The sequence below is a fragment of the Leucopleurus acutus genome (genome assembly GCF_964270905.1).
Source record: "Leucopleurus acutus genome assembly, chromosome: 7".
NCBI classification, from domain to species: Eukaryota; Metazoa; Chordata; class Mammalia; order Artiodactyla; family Delphinidae; genus Leucopleurus; species Leucopleurus acutus.
In genome coordinates, this window is record NC_139150.1 from 7,427,545 (window position 1) to 7,454,955 (window position 27,411).

The window sequence follows — 27,411 nt, forward strand, 5'->3', positions numbered from 1 at the left end:
TTCATTCCATTGTGTCCACATCAAAAGACTTTAATTCTTTCCCATCTGGTAGATAAAACAGGGTCAGTTATTGGTACATAATTCCACAAAAGAAATGACAGAAAAAAATCAGTTTTCCCAAGGTGAAGGTCAAGAAGACAAAAAAGAGAAAAACACACCACTCTATACCTAGACTCGGGCACCACCATGCCCCTTATGATTTACACAGCTCCAGTTACAGGAAGTTGATCATACTGAACAGACTAGATACCAGCAAGGGGTTTTTAAAAATCAAGCTTTATTACTTATCTTTTGGCACTACGGTCAATAATTCACAGAATGGGTCGCTTTGAGCGACTCAAGATTACCAGAGAATCCTCCACAAGAAACACAACCCCACATACAACATTTACCACAGAGGAATAGATCCAAGAGAATGAGTCTTTCCATAAAGCAAATCTCAACTCTTATCTGAACAGCCAGACTCTGGATTTTTGTAGTGGCTTTAGTCAGGCAAATCTATCATCATTCATTACTCAGAACATGTAACAAAAATTATAAGGCAGTTCTCAATTCTTCCCCAAATCTTTATTAAACCCCTGACTCATTGCTTACGGATGCTCAGCGCATGTACAATGTTGCAAGCTCCACCTCAGCCCATCTTAACTCAAATTGAAAAACAAAGTTTGGTTCACGCATGCCGACTCATCCAGGAACCAAATTCCAAAGCAAGAAGACAAACAGTGTTTCCTGGTTCAATATAACATGTGTTAACAGTCCTAATCCCAGACACTAAGCTACCTCCGATGCAGTCTGGGACTGACTTAGCCCATGTCTACACCAGGCATTTCTTCTGAATTTATAATTACTTCACAAGCTGACTAAGGCAAAACAAACATAACCCAGTCCTGCGTGTGAGGGTTTGGGCCTCATCTATTAACTGCTACTTTAAAGGTGACCTTGAGTCTTTGCTCCTCCTGGGAATTATTCTGAACGGGGTCAGCATGGGGGGAGGGGCTGGGGTGTGGTGGTGGAGTGAAAGCCACTACAGCTCAGAGTGAAATGGTCAAGGTATTAACCTACCTTCTGAAAGATACTAGAGACAAAGGAAATCAAGGGTGAGATCAAGTGCTAAACTCTTCTCATAATTTTTTTTTCAAATTTTTTGCAAAAATGAGAAAGGCCAATTCTGCTTACTCTGCCATGCGGACCCCTTTAAGGAGTCATCACATCTACTAAAGGACCTCTTAGATCCGTGACCCATGAAAATCTGCTCTCCTAGTGACAAGGTACAAGTACACAAAACACATATTGACATGACTTCTCCCAAATACAGCTGTCTTCAGTTGCTTTATTATTGTCCCTTTGCAACAAAATGGTGATGGTGGGCGATGGAGTAACATCAGGAACGCCAGAAGGAGGAAGTCAGAAAGCCCTTGGGGACAGGAATCTCCTTGCGCTGCAAACATTTCTGGTCAGGGAAAGACAAGGAAAACAGAATGATTCTCTGATAACACTGCTTCCAACACTTAAAGTTTGGAAGAAACTTTGAGGGACAGCAAGTGGAAGTAAGTCCTATGGATATAGTACATATATATACAATGGAATATTACTCAGCCATAAAAAACCCAAAATAATGCCATTTGCAGCAATGTGGATGGACTTGAGACTGTCATACTGACTGAAGTAAGTCAGAGAAAGACAAATATCATATAATATCGCTTATATATGGAATCTAAAAAAAATAGTACAAATGAACTTCTTTACAAAACAGAAATAGAGTCACAGATGTAGAAAACAAACTTATGGTTACGGGGTGGGGGGAGGGATAAATTGGGTGATTGGGACTGACATATACACACTATGCTATATAAAACAGATAACTAATAAGAACCTACTGTATAGCACAGGAAACTACTCAATACTCTGCAATGACGTATATGGGAAAAGAATCTAAAAGAGAGTGGATATATGTTTATGCATAACTGATTCACTGTGCTATACAGCAGAAACTAACACAACATTGTAAATCAACTATACTCCAATAAAAATTAATTGAAAAAAGAAAAAAAGGTTGTCTATAAGACTTCTCCTTCTGCATGAATTGCAGTGGAGGACAAATGCCAGGGTATTGTTAATGTCTGTCCCACTCTCATCTCCCACAGCCTGGCCTCACCTTTCACTACTGCAATTTCCCCAACTGGGCTACTGGAAACTGGAAGTCAGTTGGCTGTCTTGGCAGACATACCAAAACATAAAGTTTTTTGGCACTTGGAAAAAGGAGAGGAGTCTGGCTCAAACTGTAGTCTGTTTTCGTGGAGAAAAGTGACCACACATACCTGTTCCCTAGACCTGAGACTGAGAAAAGAACCTTGGCCAACATGCAAAAAGTGTATCAGTGAGATAAGATTCACTACATATATTTTATTCATCTCTTAGGAGAGCTTTTCCCCACGGGCAGTATGGACAATGACGCGTAGGAAGACGATGAAATAGCAGCCCTTAAGGTGAAGAGGGGTGGATGGACAAAACAGTAGGGTTGGGAAAAATCAAGAGGAAGAGACCACAGTCAGAGTCTGGATGTGCAAGACATGTCAGACACAGGTGCACTGGAGGCCGACAACAGTCTGGGATGTGCTGGTCTAAGGGCATCTTACCTCCAAGAACTGCTTGAGGCGTATGAAGGAACCCATCTGTCCTGAGCTGGTGATGGCTTCAATCCTACAGGGAGAGAAAGAAGACAGGTGAGTCACACCTATGACTCACACTTATCTTTTGGAGGAGTTAAGAGACCTGCTGATCTGGAGGAAGAGGCAGATCAAATGACTCACAGACATGTCTTCTAGACTGGATGCTGTCGCTCTACTAAATGGTCTCAACATTTTTTTCTTTTCTTTTCTTTTTTCTTTTTTCATGCCCCCTGCAGTGGAAGCATGGAGTCTTAACCACTGGACCACCAGGGAAGTCCCCTTATTTTTTTCAAATAAGTGGATAAAGGAAAAGAGAGCACTGTTCCTTTCCAAGGTCTTTGTGATCAGGTGGGATGGGTGCTGCCAATGCCTTTCCCCACTTTGAAAGGCCAGTGAGTTGAGAGGAATGAGCAGGGTCCTTGAAGGTTAAAGCCACAACAGAGTCAAGCAAACTGGCTGACCAATCAGTTTCACCAACTGATTTACTGAGGGAGTTTGTCTCCTTGGTTTCATTCATGACTGCATGTAATCACCATCCCAGATTATCTGGGGGAGTTTAGAAAAGAAGAGAGTTTAAAAAATGTCAGGTATCTGAATCCAAGATCTTCCTAATTTGTTTTTTTTTATTTAGTCAACAATATTTAAGAGAGACTTCAGAAGCGTTTATTCAAATAACAAAGAGGAGATGGATGGGAGCAGATGTTACACTTAACACAGGTGCTTAACTGAGTCAGAAACAGCATGTAACAGCAGCCACAGTATCTGACGTCATAAGTTTTCACCTACCAAATCCCCTGGTGTCTACCCAACAAGTCTAATACCTGGGGAAGTAGTCCTCTTTGATGAGAAGTATCATCTTCCAGAACTGGACCTGGTACTGCTTCATGAGGGCATTCCCACACACCTAGAGGGGAAGGTGGGCACTGTCAGAGCAGAGAATGAAAATTCACACTCATATGAGAGATCCATAAAGGACAATCAGACCTTTGCCTTTTGTGCCTATCAAGAATTTCAACCACGATGCCACTTAGCCAGCTAAGCAAGGGAATTAAAATCCAGCTTTCTTCTGAAGCATTTCTCATATACGGTAATACCTCCATTTAACCAGACTGCCAGGTAGCCAGGTGTTTCAGAAAACGTGAATCAAACTTAACTTACTATTGATTCTATGCAACAGGATAGAAAGCCCAGAGATAAATCCACGTACCTATGGTCAACTAATCTATGACAAAGGAGGCAAGGATATGCAATGGAGAAAAGATAGTCTCTTCAATAAGTGGTGCTGGGAAAACTGGACAGCTACATGTAAAAGAAGGAAATGAGAACACTCCCTAACACCATACACAAAAATAAACTCAAAATGGATTCAAGACCTAATTGTAAGACCAGACACTATAAAACTCTTAAAGGAAAACATAGGAAGAACACTCTTTGACATAAATCACAGCAAGATCTTTTTTGATCCACCTCCTAGAGTAACAGAAATAAAAACAAAAATAAACAAATGGAACCCAGTGAAACTTAAAAGCTTTTGCAAAGCAAAGAAAACTACAAACAAGATGAAAAGACAACCCTCAGAATGGGAGAAAATATTTGCAAACGAATCAATGGACAAAGGATTAATCTCCAAAAGATATAAACAGCTCATGCAGCTCAATATTAAAAAAGCAAACAACCCACTCCAAAAATGGGCAGAAGACCTAAATAGACATTTCTCCAAAGAAGACATGCAGATGGCCAAGAAGCACATGAAAAGCTGCTCAACATCACTAATTATTAGAGAAATGCAAATCAAAACTACAATGAGGTATCACCTCACACCAGTTAGAATGGGCATCATCAGAAAATCTACAAACAACAAATGCTGGAGAGGGTGTGGAGAAAAAGGAACCCTCTTGCACTGTTGGTGGGCATGTAAATTGCTACAGCTACTATGGAGAACAGTATGAAGGTTCCTTAAAAAACTAAAAACAGAATTACCATATGACCCAGCAATCCCACTACTGGGCATATACCCAGAGAAAACCATAATTCAAAAAGACACATGTGGGCTTCCCTGGTGGCACAGTGGTTGAGAGTCCGCCTGCCGATGCAGGGGACACGGGTTCGTGCTCCGGTCCGGGAAGATCCCACATGCTATGGAGCAGCTAGGCCCGTGAGCCATGGCCGCTGAGCCTGTGCATCCGGAGCCTGTGCTCCGCAATGGGAGAGGCCACAACAGTGAGAGGCCCGCGTACGGAAAAAAAAAAAAAAAAAAAAAAAAAAAAAGACACATGCAACCCAATGTTCATTGCAGCACTATTTACAATAGCCAGGTCATGGAAGCAACCTAAATGCCCACTGACAGATGAATGGATAAAGAAGATGTGGTACATATATACAATGGAATATTACTCAGCCATAAAAAGGAATGAAATTGGGTCATTTGTAGAGACATGGATGGATCTAGAGACTGTCATACAGAGTGAAGTAAGGCAGAAAGAGAAAAACAGATATCGTATATTGACGCATATATGTGGAATCTAGAAAAACGGTACAGGTGAACCTGTATGCAGGGCAGAAGTGTAGACACAGACACAGAGAACAAACATATGGACACCAAGGGGGGCAAGTGGCTGGGGGTGGTGGTGGTGGGATGAATTGGGAGATTGGGATTGACATATATACACTTATATGTATAAAAGGGATAACTAATAAGAACCTGCTATATAAAAAATAGATAAAATAAAATTCAAAAGAAACCAACCAAACAAAAAAAACCCTTAACTTACTATTGATTGTAAAGGTTTGACATACTTCCCATATTGCGACTTCAGGAGCTTTAAGGTGACTAGAAGCTGTTGGTGTTATAGGCCAAATGGTCCCAGATTTGTTATGGCATGTGCCCCAAGCTTTTATTCTTTAAGAACTGTCTCCTTTCCACAGAAACCCTACCCTTTCCCTGTAGTGGGGTCCCTAATGGGCAGAGAGGACTATATGGAGCCTCCTAGACGAGACTGGTAATCTGTGACCCAAGCTGGTTAATCATATTTTCTCTCCTGGGAATCAGCAATCACAATGGTGGGACATTAGTCCCATTACACTGGGTGACCACACTGAGGCTGAGGGATATAGCCCAGGATGGCATCTTCTCCACTACGCACAGAAAACTTCAGAAAGTTGGATTATAGAGCAAGAAGGAGGCAACCTGCAGGAAGAGCAGACATGGAAGACCACGTGGTCCCAGGGGGAGGCTGCCTTGGTACCTGGTGACATTCCAGTTCCTGGTTCCAGGCCCTGATGAGATTCAACCACACATCCTACCCTTGATTCTGGAGTGAGTCACTTCTATATCCCTAAAACAAATTCCTTTTCACTTGTACTGGGATGTACAGTTTTCTGTTCTTTAGAACGAGAAGACAACCACACAGCGAAGGAAAGTACACTGGGAAGAAAAATCAAAAGCTAGCTTTGTCTTGGGGATCAGGAAAAAATTTATGATACTGGACGCTAATGCTGTTCACTGTTAAGTCTCTATTTCTTTTTTTTTTTAGCTCCTAAAATCCTTGTAATTTCCTAAGTGATAAAGGTAAAAAGAACATCTTTTGTTGTATATACATTTATGTATTTTTAAAATTTTTTGGCTATGCGGCATGTGGGATCTTAGTTCCCTGACCAGGGACTGAACCTGCGCCTTCGCAGTGAAAGCGCGGAGTTGTAACCACTGGACTGCCAGGAAATTCCCATTAGTCTCTATCTCTATATTCCTTTCCCAGTCACGTCACACAGTGGCCCAAGGCTGCTTCAACCACTGGCTCTCTCTCGTGTGATAGCTGTATTACGTACCTCCAAGAAATCAAAGAGGAGGGTGGCTGTCACATCTGACAGGGGCTCCATGTTTAAGATCTGTGCCAACCAGCGCCAGCCATGATTTAAGCCATGAGGGTGAATCTGGGAGGAGAGAGGCGGTCACTGTTTAATCTCATTTTATGCAGAGATCTAAATTTCCACCATTATCAACCAGCCATTACCAACAGGACATGAACCCCCAGATCAGCTAACCTAAGCAGCTGCCACAGGGCAGAAACAACACAAGCCAAACAAACTCTGTTTTTAAATACTGCATACACTGGTATCCACACATTCTTCACAGCATCCCTGCAACACAGGGCTGTCAGCTTCAGTTTCAGGGATTCCACAGTTACTCTCATAGACATTTTATTTATTATTCTTGGTATCTTTAGCACAGAACCTGGGACATAGCAGGTGCACAATAAAAACTTCTTGGATTCAATCAACCTATATTCCTTTCTCTTTAGGTTTCCAAGTCCATCAACTTCTCCAACCCTCTAATCTCCATTCCTTGAAAAAAGAACTGGGCTGGCAGGTCAAAGCCCTGGCCCCCAGCCGTGGCTCTGTCATTGACAAGTGTGTATCACTACAGCTTGCTAAGCCTCCGTCTGTCCATCTGTGAAGTAAGGTATGTGACCTAGATGGCCTCTAAGGCACCAATTAGTCTCTGAACAAATGACCCTGATGATCCAAAAGTTTCCTAATAATCAACATCAACTTCTCTGAAGAGTACCTATGAAGCAGCAATAGTCTTTAACTTATCATGTGACTGGACTGCCTCTCTGAAAGGTCAGTATTTCCTGCAGGTAAGATACACTAACGTGGACTCTGGTCCAACCTCTCATTATCAATACTAAGCCGCTTCTACTACCTCTTGTCGGTTTCCGTACGGCCACCGGAGCTGGATGATGGCAGCGTAGAGACGGATCATCCCGGACATGCGTTTTAGAAAGCTGTCTTGCTGTTCTACTCTGCAATCCGTCACTTTGTAGCCAAGCATCCTATGTGGGAAGAAAATATTCAATGTGACAAGGCCAAAGTGAGGGTGACCAATTACTTTTTATGGCTAAAAGTAACTATATTATTACTACATTTAGCATTATTATTAATACATTTTTACATGCTACTCACATCTATTATCAAATCTGTGCATCATATAAACCCTGAGAGGTAAATTCCCAGGAGGTAATGGATATCATTACCCCCATTTACAAATCATGAAAATAATGTTTAAAGAGATTAAATGATTTCCCCATTTTTGCAAATCTATTAAAAGACAAAGCAGGGATAAAATTCTAAGACCCCTGGATTCTAAATCCAGTGTTCTAAAGCCACCCAGTTTGCAAGACAGTAAGTCTTTCAAAGACAGTTTGAAAGACACTGTATTCTCTGATAGAATGTTCAAGGTACATAAGAGATGTTCTGAGGAGAGGAAACAAATCCCAGTTCTATTTCTATTTCATTCATCACTCTAGGGATAGTGAGTAAGGAGAAAAACAACTTCACCTCTGATAATCTTCCAAAGCCATTCCCTCTTTGAAAGCTGGATAGAAAGGAACAGAGTAAGGACACTTCTTGTGCAGATGAGCAAGGATGAGGTCCCCCACTCTGGGGTGGAGCTCCCAGATTCCGGACGCCACGACTGCGATGGGGAATGCTGCTTCATGATGGGAGGCCACTTCCTCCTCCCCTTGTTTCTGGGAGCACAGACAGGGGGTGATTTTAAGTTAATACTCTAGAAAGGTTTAAAGGTTGTGCACCAGCCTCTTCTTCCCATACCTTTGGCAACAAGGTTCCTCACCACAAATTTCTCTGCCAGTTTGTACTGGACAAAGTCCAGGCCCTGTGGGTTAAGTGTGACGGACACAGAGCGCCCACCAGACTGAACGGGTTTTCCAGAGAGTAAGCTGTGGATCTTGTCAAAGATCTCCTTCAGCTTTGAGCCTGGGTATGAAAGACAAAGTTAGGGAAAAGATACAACTGCAGTCAATCTATTTTTTTCACCACCGCAGTAACAAATCCTCTATACAAACCCAGCTGTGCAGCCCTACAGAAGGTCAAAGCCTAAAGCCAAAATACAGATGCGGAAAAATGTATGACAATCAAATCCATGATGTGGGGGATGAGAAAGTACACAAAGCGTGGTACTATTTCGAAGGAATTCCTTATTTGCAGAGTCAACTAATTCTGAAACTGACACAGCCGAGAGATGAACAGTAGTATAGAAATAGGTGTTGAATTGTTACAGATGCCACGGGTGTGGCTGATGTCCCTAGAGAAGTCATTTGCAACTCTAGGGAAAACCTTCTAAAGGATCTTCCCCAACTCACAGTGATTCCCCCCTTCTCTTCGACCTGCCTTCCTCCATCCTCAGCAACACAGAAGCTACGTTTGTATTACAGATCCTGTGTGCCCCATCTTCCACACTGGCTAGTTAGATTAGGACTAGTCACACTGAGTTGATCAGCCAGCTGACAGAGTCGATTCCTTGAAGTGGCCACTCCTGTGACATGTACACATGTAAGCAGTGGGGCTCTGGCCCTGCTATGTGGACCAAAGAACAGCAGTCTACAAAATTAGAATGGAGGTGGACAGAGGGAAGCCAAGAGGAGAGAGAAAAGGGTCCTAAAATTTCTGGCTCCTGAGATCCAGCTCCATTCCTGCCATAGGTTCTGTGAAACTGCTATCTATCTATCTATTTAGGCTGCGTCGGGTCTTAGTTGCTGCACATGGGATCTTCCTTGTGGCACACAGGATCTTTTCTTTAGTTACGGCGTGCGGACTTCTTAGTTTCAGCATGCAGACTCTTAGTTGTGGCATACATGCGGGATCTAGTTCCCCAACCAGGGATCGAACCCAGTCCCCCAGCATTGGGAGCACAGTGTCTTACCCACTGGACCACCAGGGAAGTCCCGAAACTGCTTTATCTTTAGAACAAACCCCCCTACCCCACCCACTTTTTCTTTCCTTTCTTTTTACTTTTCTTTCTTTCTTTCTTTTTTTTTTTGCTTAAGCAGATCTGAATTAGTTTCCATTATTTAAAATCAATGTTTGAACAAATACAGCATCTCCAGTTTAGAAATACCCTGCCAAATTCCTAATCACTTTAGGAAATATTTAAAAATCTCAGAAATATCCTCCCCAAACCACTGATTCAGTTCCATTAAAAAAGGGGAGAGGGCTTCCCTGGTGGCGCAGTGGTTGAGAGTCCGCCTGCCAATGCAGGGGACACGGGTTCGTGTCCCAGTCCGGGAAGATCCCACATGCCACGGAGTGGCTGGGCCCGTGAGACATGGCCGCTGAGCCTGCGCGTCTGGAGCCTGTGCTCCACAACAGGAAAGGCCACAACAGTGAGAGGCCCGCGTACCGCAAAAAAAAAAAAAAAAAAAAAAAAAAAAAGGTGGGGGGAGAGAGCGGCAGCACATTTCTTAGGAAGTAAGAGAAGCAGGAAGAAACCAAGAATTAAATAATGAGATATCACAGAAATCTCAAGGCTAATAATCCCAGAAAAACAGAAACAGAGACTGTAACCTTACTGAGATATTAAAATATGTACATTTCCACACAAATTTACTCAGCTCACCTTCCTGCTAAGTCATACCCTACTATTCCTTGACTGACGGTTTCAAAGGGCTCCACTGGCCAAATCCCCAGCCAGCCCCTCTCCCCGTGGCTCTCCAGTTAGGAAAATCAGGTCCCAACCCTATGCCTGATATGGCCTCCCACATCCCGTATGTCACAATGGCACCATATCCTTCTTTAAATTCTGCTCTGAATCTAACTACTCATGGACACCCACCTTTCAAGAGGCAGCAATTAGGTCACCTCTCTCTCAGTCATTCAACATTTACTGGGCACTAACTCTAGAAAATGTTTGTGTCTGACTGGGCTGTAAGCTCTTAAAGTGCTTACAATAATGATGGAGACAAAGAGACATAGTTATGGAATAGGCAGGAAAATGAAGAATGGCAAAACTAGAGTCTAATCAGATATAGAGAATGAACTAGAAGAAGCAGTCAGGGGGATGACTCGCAGGTTTCAACTAAGGTGACCGAGTAGATAAGGTGCTATTGATTACTTAGAGCGAACAGGAGAAAAGGCAGGCAAGAGGAAAATGATGAGTTCACATCGGAACATTCTAAACCTGACGAAGCTGAGGGGCATCTAGGCAGAGCTGCCCCTCGGCTAGCTGGAGCGAGGGAACCTGAAGCTCAAAGGAAAGGAATGACCCAGAGACCGATCTGAGTGTCATGTGTGCAGAGGTCAAGTCTGACACCATGGGGGTTCTTTAGAATGAGAAGAACTTCAGGGTAGAAGCACATCCCTGAGGACACACTTACCACTGATGTGGGGGCAGGAGACTGAGGAACCCCCAAAGGAGAAAAAGAGGGAGGAGGAGAAGCTGAAAATTAATGACGCTGCAGAAGCCAGAGGAGTAGAGGTGACGGAGGGAATAATCAACGGTACCAAAAGGCAACATGGGGACTTCCCTGGTAGTGCAGTGGTTGAGAATCTGCCTGCCAATGCAGGGGACATGGGTTCGAGCCCTGGTCCGTGAAGATCCCACATGCTGTAGAGCAACTAAGCCCGTGCACCGCAACTACTGAGCCCATGAGCCACAACTACTGAACCCTGCATGCCTAGAGCCCATGCTCTACAACAAGAGAAGCCACCACAATGAGAAGCCCATGCACCGCAACCAAGACTTGCTTGCTGCAACTAGAGAAAGCCTACACATAGCAACGAAGACCCAATGCAGCCAAAAATAAATTAATTAACCAAAAGGCAACAAGAAAATTAGAAAATACTGAGAAGACACAGAATCAAAAGAAACAGATTTTAGAATGTGAGTGACAGGCATGTTTAAAGGGAAGGGAGCCTGTAAAAGGGAGTAATTTTGCAGAAAACAGGAGCGATCTCTCTTGAAGGAGATGAGAGGGGATAAGAATAAGGCTCCCGAGCCTCGTTCAAGGCTTAGGCAGAAGGCTAAGTGTGGACCGGAAGGGTAGCGCACCTTTTGAAGCAGGAGACGAAGAGGTAAATACAGCTGTGTATCGGTGGAAGGGGGTGCATCTGAGGATCTCACACCTGGCGTCTCAAATTTTCCTGATGAAGGAGGAGGCAGGGCTGCCTGCGGTCAGCTGAGGGGTAAAGACCTGAGGATGAGCCTGAGGAGAGCAGCGAAGGTGTGGAACGGCTGTTCAGTCAACCTCGCCCCCGTTGCCTTGGCTATCAAAGGAAATGGCACTTTCAATCTAGAAAGTGATATGTGTTTACTTATTTGACCTTGCCCTGTTCCAGAATGAATTCCAGGCAGCCACGTGATGTGGAAGTTCTGTCATGTAGCCTCTCAAGGGCAGGAACTGCAACTGCTTACGCTTTCTGGGCAACAAGTTACTCAAGGGAACTGGGACCCAGGCTCAGTCAGAGCAGTTGCCCGCTGCATGTGCTCCCCAGCCACTGGGCAGCACAGTCTGTACTGTGGAGGCTTCCACATCTGAGCTCTGTGAAAATGAACCTCTGTTTCTAAAGAATAGGAAAAAGGGGTCTTTCCCCTGTCTGGTTCTTCCTCTCTAAATCTCAGTCTCTGGAGAGAAAAGGAAAGCATTCTCAAGTGTTAACAAGCAGGCTTCGAGTCTGGAAAAGCTAATGTTGTAGGACAAAAAGCAAAGAATACAAGTCACATCCTTGGTTCTCTTAGGGGTGCTTTCTGCAATAACTTCTAACTTTAGGTAAGAGCCTTCCTAAACAATTCACTTTTTTTTCTGTTTGGCTGCCTAGGGTCTTCATTGCTGCGCACGGGCTTTCTTTAGTTGCAGCGAGTGGGGGTTACTCTTTGTTGCAGTGCACAGGCTTCTCATTGTGGTGGCTTCTCTTGTGGAGCAAGGGCTCTAGGCATGCGGGCTTCAGTAGTTGCAGCACACGGGCTCAGCAGTTGTGGCGCACAGGCTTTGTTACTCTGCAGCATGTGGGAACTTCCTGGACCAGGGATTAAACCCGTGTCCCCTGCATTGGCAGGCGGATTCTTTTTTTTAAAATTAATTAGTTTGTTTTTATTTTTGGCTGTGTTGGGTCTTCGTTGCTGCACGCAGGCTTTCTCTAGTTGCGGCAAGCAGGGGCTACTTTTCGTTGCGGTGCAAGGCCTTCTCATTGCGGTGGCTTCTCTTGTTGCAGAGCATGGGCTCTAGGCACGCAGGCTTCAGTAGCTGTGGCACGTGTGCTCAGTAGTTGTGGCTTGCGGGCTCTTGAGCGCAGGCTCAGTAGTTGTGGCGCACGGGCATAGCTGCTCCGCAGCATGTGGGATCTTCCCCGGCCAGGGCTCGAACCCATGTCCCCTGCATTGGCAGGCAGATTCTTAACCACTGCGCCACCAGGGAAGCCCCTGGCGGGCAGATTCCTAACCACTGCACCACCAGGGAAGTCCCCAGTAACTTACTATTAATATATAGCTTATTTTTTTTAATGTGTCAACAAACACATAATGATTTCCTTCTACATGTTGAAAGAAAACAAAGGAGAGTAAGCTATATGCATATAGCTTATATACCTAACCCAACGGTCAACATTTGTTGAAACACATTCTATTTATAAGAACTTTACAGATAAGTGGATTTGGAATCTCAAAAAATACTTGTACAATGTAGTGAAGGGCCGTGTTCTTAATTCCTCTGACCAACCTGCAATGGTGGAAATCTGGCTCACTGGAATGGTGGCAGCCTTCTGGAGGTCCATCTTGATCTTTTTGGCCTGTCAGAACAGAGCAGTGAGAAGGCAGACAGTGTTCTGAAGAGCTGAGTAGACGCCCTTAGGGTTAGGGAATGTGACATGCTAGCTACATTCCTCTGGGACACGAGGCTGTGGGTGGCACCATGTGGCCCAGAGAATTCCCAACTCCCACTCCTCCTACCTGACTGTCTTTGCTGTTGCTCAGTCCCTCAAAGGCCAACACACACTGACTGGAGGCCTCCTGCAGCTGCTGGTACCACTGCATTGTACTATCTTGCACCTTCACCTGGAGGTCTGAGGGATGAAAGAAAGGTTTTCATAATAGGAGAATTTCTTAAACATTTAATATGAGCCAGGTACTGTTCTAATCACCTTATACATGTATTAACTGCTTTCACTGTCATAATAATCCTATGAGGTAGATTCTATTATTATCTTCATGTTACAGATAAGGAAACAGTCATGGAAAGGTTAGGTAACTTGCGAAAGTCACGTTGCCAGGAAGTACAAAAACTAGATTCCCACTGATCTGGCTCCAAAGGCAGCATTCTGAACCACTATGCTATATCGATGCTCTTATGTATTCAATAAACATATATTCTATACATACTTATTTAAAATACTCAGTATCAGCAATTTGGAATAACACATCTACTAGAATTATACAGAATTTCAAGTCCTCACGGCAAATGCTGGAATGTGACGTGAGGCTTCACATCAACGAAAACCAGTGAATTTAATTCAGTGAATTTAATTCACTGAAAGTACTGAATTTTACATTATTTAAAAGTTCTGGTAAATTGTCCTGTAGCTTAAATATAATATTCAAAACATGTTCTTGTTTCTTTTCCCATTCTGAAACTTTTACACATCAAGTTGAAGGACCATTTCCACACCGAGACCTACCTTCATTCAGCTTCCCTCCTGGGCCCTGCCTGGAAGCTGGGGGCTCCTTACGGACCTCTGGCCCCTGCTGCACCTGTGACTCTTGCCGCTTTACCTGGGCCTCCTCTTCATCCTGCCTCCTCCTGTCCTCACAGGCCCTGGCGATTTCCTGCTGCAAGTTCACAAGGAGGTCCCGCATTTCCTGCAGCGCTCTCTCAGCCACAGCTTGCTCCTCTGCTGTGGGAAAGCCGTTCTGTCACAGCGACAGAGGCAGAGCTTAGTGGTTATTTCCTAGGTACCTGAGGTGCTGAATCATACCTCACACAAGTTCACAAATTTCTAAACTGGAGTTGTGCCAGTGGAGTACCCACATTCAACACGTTGATACCTACTGCTTTCCTGTTCTCTTAAAGGTAATACCGATTTACCATCACATCCACAGGATCAACGGAGAGATTTTTCAATGCTCTCACCAACCCTGGCTGGAATAACTTTTTTTTTTTTAAAAGATGGTATCCAATTCTTTTTTTATTTTATTTCATTTAACTATTTATTTTTTGGCTGCGCTGGGTCTTCGTTGCTGCGTGCGGGCTTTCTCTAGTTGTAGTGAGCGGGGGCTAATATTCCTTGCGGTGCGCGGGCTTCTCATTGCAGTGGCTTCTCTTGTTGTGGAGCACGGGCTCTAGGCGCACAGGCTTCAGTAGTTGTGGCACGTGGGCTCAGTAGTTGTGGCTCCCGGGCTCTAGAGCACACGCTCAGCAGTTGTGGCGCATGGGCTTAGTTGCTCCACGGCATGTGGGATCTTCCTGGACCAGGGCTCGAACCTGTGTCCCCTACATTGGCAGGCGGATTCTTAACCACTGTGCCATCAGGGAAGCCTGGAATAATTTTTTAAAAGCTTGTGGCAATAGTCTAGATCAAAACTGAACCAGCTTTACATTATTCTTAGAATGACACCTCTTTGGTTATAGTGCATTATTCCTTTGAGTCACTGACAAATTTGAGTTCTTTATCTTTTATTAAGAACATCTGCTCATAAATGAGCTCACATACAAGTCCAACGAACATGCACATTTCTTTTAGTGTGCTATTTTGTCAGAATTTCACTCAGGATTTTAAAATGAATTGAGAAGCTCTGCACCATTTTCTATGTTCTGTCCTATCAACATGTTTCATAGTTTTGCCTGTTAAATCAGCAAGGCCTCTACTGTGTTGTATATTTGAAAGGTGCTAAGAGAGTAAATCTTAAAAGTTCTCATCACAAGAAAAACAAAATGTTTCCTAGTTTCTATGGTGACAGAAGATAACTGGACTTATTGTGATCACTTTGCAGTGTTTATAAATACTGAATCACGGTTGTACACCTGAAACTAACATCATGTTGTCAATTATACCTCAAAAAATAAGGCAACAGTGGAAACAGTAAAATGTTACGATATTTGCAATATACTTAAAACACCAAGATCTCTTATTTTTTATTAAAAAAATTTTTTGGCTGAAGTATAACTGACATACAATATTATATTAATTTCAGGTGTATATGCATCATGAATTAAGTCCTCTTTTTTTCACTTTTTAAAATTTTTATTTTGTATTAGAGTATATTGAATTACAATGTTGTGTTAGCATCAGTTGTACAGCAAAGTGATTCGGTTATACATATACATATATCCATTCTTTTTCAGATTCTTTTCCCATATAGGTGACTACAGAATATTGAGTAGAGTTTCCTGTGTTATACAGTAGGTCCTTGTTGGTTATCTATTTTATATATAGTAGTGTGTATATGTTAATCCCAAACTCCTAATTTAGCCCTCCCCCCACCTTTCCCCTTTGCTAACCATAAGTTTGTTTTTGAAGTCTGTGAGTCTGTTTCTGCTTTTGTAAATGACTTCATTTGTATCATTTTTTAGATTTCACATATTAGTGATATATTTGCCTTTGTCTGAGAAGTCCTCTTATTTTATTTTTATTTTTCATTTATTTTTTTAAAAATTAAATTTTATTGGAGTATAGCTGATTTACAATGTTGAATTCTTATTTTATTTTTTTAATTTATTTTGGCTGAGTTGGGTCTTTGGTGCTGAGTGCGGGCTTTCTCTAGTTGCAGTGAGCGGGGGCTACTCTTTGTTGCGGTGTGCGGGTTTCTCATTGCGGTGGCTTCTCATTGCGGTGGCTTCTCTTGTTGCAGAGCACAGGCTCTAGGTGCGTGGGCTTCAGTAGTTGTGGCACATGGGCTCAGTAGTTGTGCCTCGCAGGCTCTAGAGCGCAGGCTCAGTAGTTGTGGCACACTGGCTTAGTTGCTCCACAGAATGTGGGATCTTCCCGGACCAGGGCTCGAACCTGTGTCCCCTGCATTAGCAGGCGGATTCTTAACCACTGCGCCACCAGGGAAATCCCTGAATTCTTATATTAAACCAACTTGTTCCAGATAGTAAAACAACAGCAACAAAAAAATTCTACAGGATATTCATGATAAGTTTTGTCTTTTAGGTATTAGAATGTATTATAAAGCTATATCAATTAAATTATAATGATCCTGATATAAGAATAAAAACACATCAAGGAAACAGAAAAAAATACTGAATAGATACATGTACATGTATAACTGAATCACTTTGCTGTACACCTGAAGCTAACACAACATTGTTAATCAACTCTACTCCAATATAAAATAAAAATTAAAAAAAACCAAAACTGAGAAAGAGCTCCTAGGATACTATTTAGCATGATAAGAGATATTTACAAATCAGGAGGGAAAGTGGTAGTAAAATAGTGTGAATATTTTACAGCATAAAGGTCTTTATCTCCCACCAACCATCAAATAAATTCCAGGTGGATTAAGTGAGGGGAAAAACCCCAAAGCATTCTTACATCAAAAATGTCATAAAGGGGCTTCCCTGGTGGCGCAGTGGTTGAGAGTCCGCCTGCCAATGCAGGGGACACAGGTTTGTGCCCTGGTCCGGGAAGATCCCACATGCCGCGGAGCGGCTGGGCCCATGAGCCATGGCCGCTGAGCCTGCACGTCCGGAGCCTGTGCTCCGCAACGGGAGAGGCCGCAACAGTGAGAGGCCCGCGTACCGCAAAAAAAAAAAAGAAAAATATCATAAGGGCCCCCGGTCACTGCAACTAGAGAAAGCCCACGCACAGAAACGAAGACCCAACACAGGCAAAAATAAATAAATTAATTAATTAAATAATTTTTAAAAATGTCATAAGGGCTTCCCTGGGGGCGCAGTGGTTAAGAATCCGCCTGTCAACACAGGGGACACGGGTTCAAGCCCTGGTCTGGGAAGATCCCACATGCTGTGGAGTAACTAAGTCCGTGCGCCACAACTACTGAAGCCCGTGCACCTAGAGCCCATGCTCTGCAACAACAGAAGCCACCACAATTAGAAGCCCACACACTGCAACAAAGAGTAGCCCCTGCTCGCTGCAACTAGAGAAAGCCCGCGTGCAGCAACAAAGACCCAACACAGCCAAGAATAAATAAAAATAAAAAATAAATTTATAAAAAAAAAGATAAAGACCTTAAAAAAAAGTCATAAACTATGGTTGCAACAGAACAGAGTGCTAAGCAGTTACATAAAGAAATGAAGAAAACTACATGTTTCAAAGCAGTGATCTCCAAGATAAATTAAGTGCAAAAAAGCAGGGTCCAGAACAGTGTCTATAGCAAGTTATCTTTTATCTGGGAAGGGATACACACACACACACACACACACACACACACACACACACACACACACACACACACACACACACACACACACACACACACACACACACACACACACACACACACACACACCATATATATGTATATTTATGCTTTTTTTTTTTTTTGGCTTGTGGGATCTTAGTTCACTAACCAGGGATTGAACCTGTGCCCCCTGTGATGGAAGCGTGGAGTCCCAACCACTAGACCACCAGGAAATTCCATGTATTTGTTTTGTTTTTGTTTTTTAATAAATTTATTTATTTTTGGCTGTGTTGGGTCTTTGCTGCTGCACGCAGGCTTTCTCTAGATGCTGTGAGCGGGGGCTACTCTTCGTTGCAGTGCGCGGGCTTCTCACTGCGGTGGCTTCTCTTGTTGCGGAGCACAGGCTCTAGGTGCGCAGGCTTCAGTAGTTGTGGCACGTGGGCTCAGTAGTTGTGGCACATGGACTCTAGAGCGCAGGCTCAGTAGTTGTGGCGCATGGGCTTAGTTGCTCTGTGGCATGTGGGATCTTCCCGGACCAGGGATCCAACCCACGTCCCTTGCATTGGCAGGCGGATTTTTAACCACTGCTCCACAGGGAAGCCCCCTGCTTTTGTTTTTAAAGAAAAGATACAACACCCAATACGCTAACAGAAACAATCACTGGCAGATAGGACAAGAACAGGGTGGAAGCAAATGAGAAGAAAGCCAGACTTCTCCAAATATACCTTGTTTTGTAGTTCTGACTCTGGAATCACGTAAATGTTTTCAGTAAGTATAAAATAAAATTAAATCCAGTTGGAAAAAACCCTTAAAAATCAAAAGCAAAAATGAAACAAAGAACCCAACTGTTTATCAAGTTGGTGGCTTAACAGTAAGAATGATTTCTTTCTTTCTTTCTTTTTTTTTAAATAAACTTATTTATTTATTTACTTTTGTCTGCGTTGGGTTTTCGTTGCTGCTCTCGGGCTTTCTCTAGTTGTGGCGAGTGGGGGCTACTCTTCCTTGCAGTGCGCGGGCTTCTCATTGTGGTGGCTTCTCTTGTTGTGGAGCGTGGGCTCTAGGCACGTGGGCTTCAGTAGTTGTGGCTCACGGGCTCTAGAGTGCAGGCTCAGTAGTTGTGGCACACAGGCTCAGTTGCTCTGCGGCATATGGGATCTTCCTGAACCAGGGAAGAACCTGAACCTGTCCCCTTCATTGGCAGGTGGATTCTTAACCACTGTACCACCGGGGAAGTCTCAGGAGAATTATTTCAAGTGAAATGAAACAGTAATTTAATCATACATCCCTTAGTGGTATATAGCTGTAGGCAAAAAGAACTGCAGATCTTTTTTTTTTTAAAGATTTTTTTGACGTGGACCATTTTCACAGTCTTTATTACAAAGCCTTTGTTACAATATTGCTTCTGTTATTTATGTTTTGGTTTTTTGGCCGCAAGGCATGTGGGATCTTAGCTCTCTGACCAGGGGTCGAACCTGCAGCCCCTGCACTGGAAGGGGGAGTCTTAACCACTGGACCGCCAGGGAAGTCCAAGAACTGCAAATCTTTTTTTTTTTTTTTTTTAATATTTATTTATTTATTTGGCTGCTCCTGGTCTTAGTTGCGGCATGCAGGATCTTTAGCTGCGGCATGTAGGACCTAGTTCCCTGATCAGGGATCGAGCCCGGGCCCCCTGCATTGGGAGCACAAAGCCTTAGTCATTGGACCACCAGGGAAGTCCCAAGAACTGCAAATCTTAAACTGTGATCAGCAATCATATTGTTAGTATTGGTATTATTATTTTGAGATTACATGTTATGAAATTACACATATATATTACATATATACACACCTATATTTTACTATACACAGTAGGGTAAGGTAAGTAAGTAGTGTTCATTAATTTAGAAACTGAGATTTTCAATATGTGATAAAAATGATACATGCATAAAAGTAAAGAAGTTAAATAAATGCTGTAACGCTTTACTACACTCAAATGGAAAAGGTCAGCATTAATTAATGATGCATTTTCACCTAAAAAAAAAACCACAACACACTTCCTAGTTTAATCCATTGAAAAGGTCTAAAAACAATGACAAATCCTAGTAACTAATCTGTGTTTTCTAATACCTTTACCCATTAACAAGTAATAAGGCTTTGTGAAGAAATGCCCGATTCTAGCTCTGGAGAAGAAAATGTTCAAGATGAGGTAGAAACAGCTTGCCTGCTTTCTGCTGCAACAAGTACTACTGGGGCCATGTCCAAAGGACAGAGGAGCCAATGTGAAGGTGTTCGCACTGGACAATTTGAACAACAATGAATCTATAACAGACTGAAACATATTACACTTCAAGTATATAAAATTCGTATGTTCTTAATGATAGGTAAAAGAAAAGAACCTCAAGTCATTGTGGGAGAATACTAGAAAAGCAACTCAACACTCTGAAAACGGATAAAGGGAAAGAATCAATCATTTATCCTTCCTTCCCTATATAGACTACCCTTCAAGATAAATAGTTTACGGGGAAATTTTCTTCTTTGTAGTAGAATTCTAGCTAATAAATGTAGAAAAATGATAGCATTAGAAAAACTCAAAATTTACCACCCCTACTGAAATAATAGATATAAGTAATGATCAGCAATGGCTACTACATCATTACCTAAAGGCTCAGAGGAATCTTTAAAATGGGAGATAAGCCTGACGATATCTGAAGCCACTGGTTGATCTTAACATCACATATGGAAATACCATCAGACACTCTACGCCTCCCGGTGTGATACAGTAACAAATACACACTCCCAACTATGAAGTACTGTTGCAGGGGGGAAAAAATTCAAACCTGAACCTGATCAAGCCTCTAGACTGCACTGTGCAGTAACGTGGCCACATAAGGCTCTTTACATTTAAGTTAATTAAAAACTTTTTAAAAGTTAAAATTCAGTTCTTCAGTCACACTAGTCACATTTCAAGTGCTCAATAACCACATGTTGCCATTGGCTGCTGTATTGAATAGCACAGATATGGAACATTTCCATCATCACAGGAAATTCTCTTAGCACTGCCCTAGAGAAAGTTACAAATTCACAGGAAATACAGGGAATAAAAGAACATATTAGGGACTTCCCTGGTGGTGCAGTGGTTAAGAATCTGCCTGCCAATGCAAGGGACATGGGTTCAAGCTCTGGTGTGGGAAGAACCCATATGCCACGGAGCAACCAAGCCCATGCGCCACAACTTCTGAGCCTGCGCTCTAGAGCCCGCGAGCCACAACTACTGAGCCTGTGTGCCTAGAGCCTGTGCTCTGCAACAAGAGAAGCCACTGCAATGAGAAGCCTGCTCGCCACAACTAGAGAAAGCCCATGTGCAGCAATGAAGACCCAATGCAGCCAGAAATAAATTTATAAAATACATCCAAGGGGAGAAGCAAGAAGAACTACAATCCTGCAGCCTGTGGAACAAAAACCACATTCACAGAAAGATAGACAAGATGAAAAGGCAGAGGGCTATGTACCCGATGAAGGAACAAGATAAAACCCCAGAAAAACAACTAAATGAAGTGGAGATAGGCAACCTTCCAGAAAAGAGAATTCAGAATAATGATAGTGAAGATGATCCAGGACCTCGGAAAAAGAATGGAGGCAAAGATCGAGAAGGTGCAAGAAATGTTTAACAAAGACCTAGCAGAATTAAAGAACAAACAAACAGAGATGAACAATACAATAACTGAAATGAAAACTACACCAGAAGGAATCAATAGCAGAATAACTGAGGCAGAAGAAAGGATAACTGACCTGGAAGACAGAATGGTGGAATTCACTGCTGTGGAACAGAATAAAGAATGCAAAGAAATGAAGACGGCCTAAGAGACCTCTGGGACAACATTAAACGCAACAACATTCGCATTATAGGGGTCCCAGAAGGAGAAGAGAGAGAGAAATGACCTGAGAAAATATTTGAAGAGATTATAGTCAAAAACTTCCCTAACATGGGAAAGGAAATAGCCACCCAAGTCCAGGAAGCACAACAAGTCCCATACAGGATAAACCCAAGGAGAAACACGCCGAGACACATAGTAATCAAATTGGCAAAAATTAAAGACAAAGAAAAATTATCGAAAGCAGCAAGGGAAAAATGAAAAATAACATACAAGGGAACTCCCATAAGGTTAACAGCCAATTTCTCAGCAGAAACTCTACAAGCCAGAAGGGAGTGGCATGATATACTTAAAGTGATGAAAGGGAAGAACCTACAACCAAGATTACTCTACCCGGCAAGGATCTCATTCAGATTCGATGGAGAAATCAAAAGCTTTACAGACAAGTGAAAGCTAAGAGAATTCAGCACCACCAAACCAGCTCTACAACAAATGCTAAAGGAACTTCTCTAAGTGGGAAACAAGAGAAGAAAAGGACCTACAAAAACAAACCCAAAACAATTAAGAAAATGGTCACAGGAACATATATATCGATAATTACCTTAAATGTGAATGGATTAAATGCTCCAACCAAAAGACATAGGCTTGCTGAATGGATACAAAAACAAGACCCATATATATGCTGTCTACAAGAGACCCACTTCAGACCTAGGGACACATACAGACTGAAAGTGAGGGGATGGAAAAAGGTATTCCATGCAAATGGAAATCAAAAGAAAGCTGGAGTAGCTATACTCATATCAGATAAAATAGACTTTAAAATAAAGAATGTTACAAGAGACAAGGAAGGACACTACATAATGATCAAGGGATCAATCCAAGAAGAAGATATAACAATTATAAATATATATGCACCCAACATAGAAGCACCTCAATACATAAGGCAACTGCTAACAGCTATAAAAGAGGAAATCAACAGTAACACAGTAATAGTGGGGGACTTTAACACCTCACTTACACCAATGGACAGATCATCCAAAGTGAAATAATAAGGAAACAGAAGCATTAAATGACACAATAGACCAGACAGATTTAATTGATATTTATAGGACATTCCATCCAAAAACAGCAGATTACACTTTCTTCTCAAGTGTGCACTGAACATTCTCCAGGATAGATCACATCTTGGGTCACAAATCAAGCCTCAGTAAATTTAAGAAAATTGAAATCACATCAAGCATCTTTTCTGACCACAACGCTATGAGATTAGAAATGAATTACAGGGAAAAAACCGTAAAAAGCACAAACACATGGAGGCTAAACAATACGTTACTAAATAACCAAGAGACCACTGAAAAAATCAAAGAGGAAATCAAAAAATACCTAGAGACAAATGACAATGAAAACATGATGGTCCAAAACCTATGGGATGCAGCAAAAGCAGTTATAAGAGGGAAATTTATAGCTATACAAGTCTACCTCAAGAAACAAGAAAAATCTCAAATAAATAATCTAACCTTTCACCTAAAGGAACTAGAGAAAGAAGAACAAACAAAACCCAAAGTTAGCAGAAGGAAAGAAATCATAAAGATCAGAGCAGAAATAAATAAAATAGAAACAAAGAAAACAATAGCAAAGATCAATAAAACTAAAAGCTGGGGCTTCCCTGGTGGCGCAGTGGTTGAGAGTCCGCCTGCCGATGCAGGGGATACAGGTTCGTGCCCCGGTCCGGGAAGATCCCACATGCCGCGGAGTGGCTGGGCCCATGAGCCATGGCCGCTGAGCCTGCACGTCCGGAGCCTGTGCTCCGCAACGGGAGAGGCCACAACAGTGAGAGGCCCGCGTACCGCAAAAAACAACAACAACAACAAAAAAAACCTAAAAGCTGGTTCTCAGAAGATAAACAAAATTGATAAACCATTAGCCAGACTCATCAAGAAAAAGAGGGAGAGGACTCAAATCAATAAAATTAGAAATGAAAAAGGAGAAGTTAAAACAGACACCGCAAAAATACAAAGCATCCTAAGAGACTACTATAAGCAACTCTAAGCCAATAAAATGGACAACCTGGAAGAAATGGACAAATTCTTAGAAAGGTATAACCTTCCAAGACTGAACCAGGAAGAAACAGAAAATATGAACAGACCAATCACAAGTAATGAAATTGAAACTGTGATTAAAAATCTTCCAACAAACAAAAGTTCAGGACCAGATGGCTTCACAGATGAATTCTATCAAACATTTAGAGAAGAGCTAACACCCATCCTTCTCAAACTCTTCCAAAAAATTGCAGAGAAAGGAACACTCCCAAACTCATTCTATGAGGCCACCATCACCCTGATACCAAAAACCAGACAAAGATACTACAAAAAAAGAAAATTACAGACCAATATCACTGATGAATATAGATGTGAAAATCCTCAACAAAACACTAGCAAACAGAATCCAACAACACATTAAAAGGATCATACACCATGATCAAGTGGGATTTATCCCAGGGATGCAAGGATTCTTCAATATACGCAAATCAATCAATGTGATACACCATATTAACAAACTGAAGAATACAAACCATATGATCATCTCAATAGATGCAGAAAAAGCTTTTGACAAAATTCAACACCCATTTATGATAAAAACTCTCCAGAAAGTGGGCATAGAGGGAACCTACCTCAACATAATAGAGGCCATAGATGACAAACCCACAGCAAACATCATTCTCAATGGTGAAAAACTGAAAGCATTTCCTCTAAGATCAGGAACAAGACAAGGATGTCCACTCTCACCACTATGATTCAACATAGTTTTGGAAGTCCTAACCACGGCAATCAGAGAAGAAAAAGAAATAAAAGGAATACAAATTGGAAAAGAAGAAGTAAAACTGTCACTGTCTGCAGATGACATGATACTATACATAGAGAATCCTAAAAATGCCACCAGAAAACTACTAGAGCTAATCAGTGAATTTGGTAAAGTTGCAGGATACAAAATTAATGCACAGAAATCTCTTGCATTCCTATACACTAATGATGAAAAATATGAAAGAGAAATTATGGAAACACTCCCATTTACCACAGAAACAAAAAGAATAAAATACCTAGGAATAAGCCTACCTAGGGAGACAAAAGACCTGTATCCAGAAAACTATAAGACGCTGATGAAAGAAATCAAAGATGATACCAACAGATGGAGGGATATACCATGTTCTTAGATTGGAAGAATTAATATTGTGAAGATGACTATACTACCCAAAGCAATCTACAGATTTAGTGCAATCCTTATCAAATTACCAATGGTATTTTTTACGGAACTAGAACAAATCATCTTAAAATTTGTACAGAGACACAAAAGACCCCAAATAACCAAAGCAGTCTTGAGGGGAAAAAACGGAGCTGGAAGAATCAGACTCCCTGACTTCAGACTATACTACAAAGCTACAGTAATCAAGACAATATGGTACTGGCACAAAAACAGAAACATAGATCAAAGGAACAAGATAGAAAGCCCAGAGATAAACCCACGCACCTATGGCTAACTCATCTATGACAAAGGAGGCAAAGATATACAATGGAGAAAAGACAGCCTCTTCAATAAGTGGTGCTGGGAAAACTGGACAGCTACATGTAAAAGAATGAAATTAGAACACTACCTAACACCATACACAAAAAATAAACTCAAAATAGATTCGAGACCTAAATGTAAGACCGGACACTATAAAACTCTTAGAGGAAAACATAGGAAGAACACTCTGACATAAATCACAGCAAGATCTTTTTTGATCCACCTCCTAGAGTAATGGATTACTCCTAGAGTAATGGAAAAAAAAAAAAAAAAAAATGGGACCTAATGAAACTTAAAAGCTTTTGCACAGCAAAGGAAACCATAAACAAGATGAAAAGACAACCCTCAGAATGGGAGAAAATATTTGCAAATGAATCAATGGACAAAGGATTAATCTCTGAAATATATAAACAGCTCATGCAGCTCAATATTAAAGAAACAAACAACCCAATCCAAAAATGGGCAGAAGACCTAAATAGACATTTCTCCAAAGAAGACATACAGATGGCCAAGAACATGAAAAGCTGCTCAACATCACTAATTATCAGAGAAATGCAAATCAAAACTACTATGAGGTATCACCTTACACCGGTTAGAGTGGGCATCGTCAGAAAATCTACAAACAACAGATGCTGGAGAGGGTGTGGAGAAAAGGGAACCTTCTTGCACTGTTGGTGGGCATGTAAATTGATACAGCCACTATGGAGAACAGTACGGAGGTTCCTTATAAAACTAAAACTAGAATTACCATATGACCCAGCAATCCCACTACTGGGCATATACCCAGAGAAAACCATAATTTAAAAAGACACATGCACCCCAATGTTCATTGCAGCACTATTTACAATAGCCAGGTCATGGAAGCAACCTAAATGCCCATTGACAGATGAACGGATAAAGATGTGGTACATATATACAATGGAATATTACTCAGCCATATAAAGGAACGAGTCATTTGTTGAGACGTGGATGGATCTAGAGACTGTCATACAGAATGAAGTAAGTCAGAAAGAGAAAAACAAATATCATATATTAACGCATGTATGTGGAACGCATGTATGTGGAACCATAGAAAAATGGTACAGATGAACCGGTTTGCAAGGCAGAAGTTGAGACACAGATGTAGAGAACAAACATATGGACACCAAGGGGGGAAAACCGTGGTGGGGTGGGGATGGTGGTGTGCTGAATTGGGCGATTGGGACTGACATGTATACACTGATGTGTATAAAATTGATGACTAATAAGAACCTGCAGTAAAAAAAGAAAAACAACTAATACTAAACTTTCTTTGGGTTATTTGTATGGAAATATGTTAATATAAATGTTTCAGACATTACAAAAAAAAAAAAATCCAAGGGTTAGGGTTAGCAATTGCCTTGAAATTTTCCAGAATGTAGGAAATTTTATAGAACAAATGATCCAGATTCTTCAACAATAGCAAGAAAAAAGAGAGAGATAAGGGAGTCTTAAGATTAAAAGACTGAAGTAAGACACAGCAAACCAAAAAGCTGAACTTTGTATGGATGTTAATTTTCCAACCAATTGTAAAAAAAAAAAAATTATTGAGACAGCTGGAGAAATTTGAACACTGGCTAGATATCTGATCATATAAAATGAATTATTAGGTTTTTAGGTATGATATTAGTGTTTTGGTTATGTAATAGAGAGTTATATCTTTTACCGATACATACTAAATTATTTTCCAGATGAAGTAGTATGTTTGAGATTTACTGTAAAACCATCTGGAGGAAGGGGTGCAGGTGGCAGCATAGATGAAATGAGACTGCCATGTGCAGATTCTTGAGGGAGCTGGGGAATGGGTGCCAAAAGGTACATCATGCTGTTCTCTCCACTTCCGTGTAGGTTTGAAATTTTACAAAAAGAATGGTAAACAAAAGCCAAAAAGAGAATTGAAAGGTAACTATAAACTATAAATTTCTGCCTCAAATATGATAAATGCTTAAGGTTCTTAATATTTACAACTCACATAAGTTGATTTTTCAAAACACAAACTGGTAGAGATATGAACAAAGGGCAAAGAACATAGAATTTAGGAATTCCCTGGCAGTCCAGTGGTTAGGACACCATGCTTTCACTGCCGAGGGTGTGGATTCCATCCCTGGTCGGGGAATTAAAATAAGATCCTGCAAGCTGTGCAGCGTCGTCAAAAATTTAAAAAAAG

The 27,411-nt window shown here is 41.6% G+C and overlaps 1 protein-coding gene across 1 annotated transcript in view; it reads right to left on the reverse strand.

Moving 5' to 3' along the window:
- Positions 1 to 266: 266 nt before the first annotated feature.
- The window catches only part of GLE1 (GLE1 RNA export mediator), a 43,992-nt gene continuing 16,847 nt past the window's right edge, over positions 267 to 27,411 (reverse strand). The window contains exons 7-16 of the mRNA XM_082843292.1: positions 14,133 to 14,364; positions 13,408 to 13,520; positions 13,178 to 13,247; positions 8,302 to 8,444; positions 8,007 to 8,197; positions 7,372 to 7,501; positions 6,495 to 6,599; positions 3,491 to 3,573; positions 2,637 to 2,700; positions 267 to 1,450 (exon numbers count right to left, since the gene is read on the reverse strand). Coding sequence (XP_082699418.1) covers positions 1,382 to 1,450; positions 2,637 to 2,700; positions 3,491 to 3,573; positions 6,495 to 6,599; positions 7,372 to 7,501; positions 8,007 to 8,197; positions 8,302 to 8,444; positions 13,178 to 13,247; positions 13,408 to 13,520; positions 14,133 to 14,364 — 1,200 coding nt within the window. The 3' untranslated portion in view covers positions 267 to 1,381. The remainder of the gene's footprint in view (positions 1,451 to 2,636; positions 2,701 to 3,490; positions 3,574 to 6,494; positions 6,600 to 7,371; positions 7,502 to 8,006; positions 8,198 to 8,301; positions 8,445 to 13,177; positions 13,248 to 13,407; positions 13,521 to 14,132; positions 14,365 to 27,411) is intronic.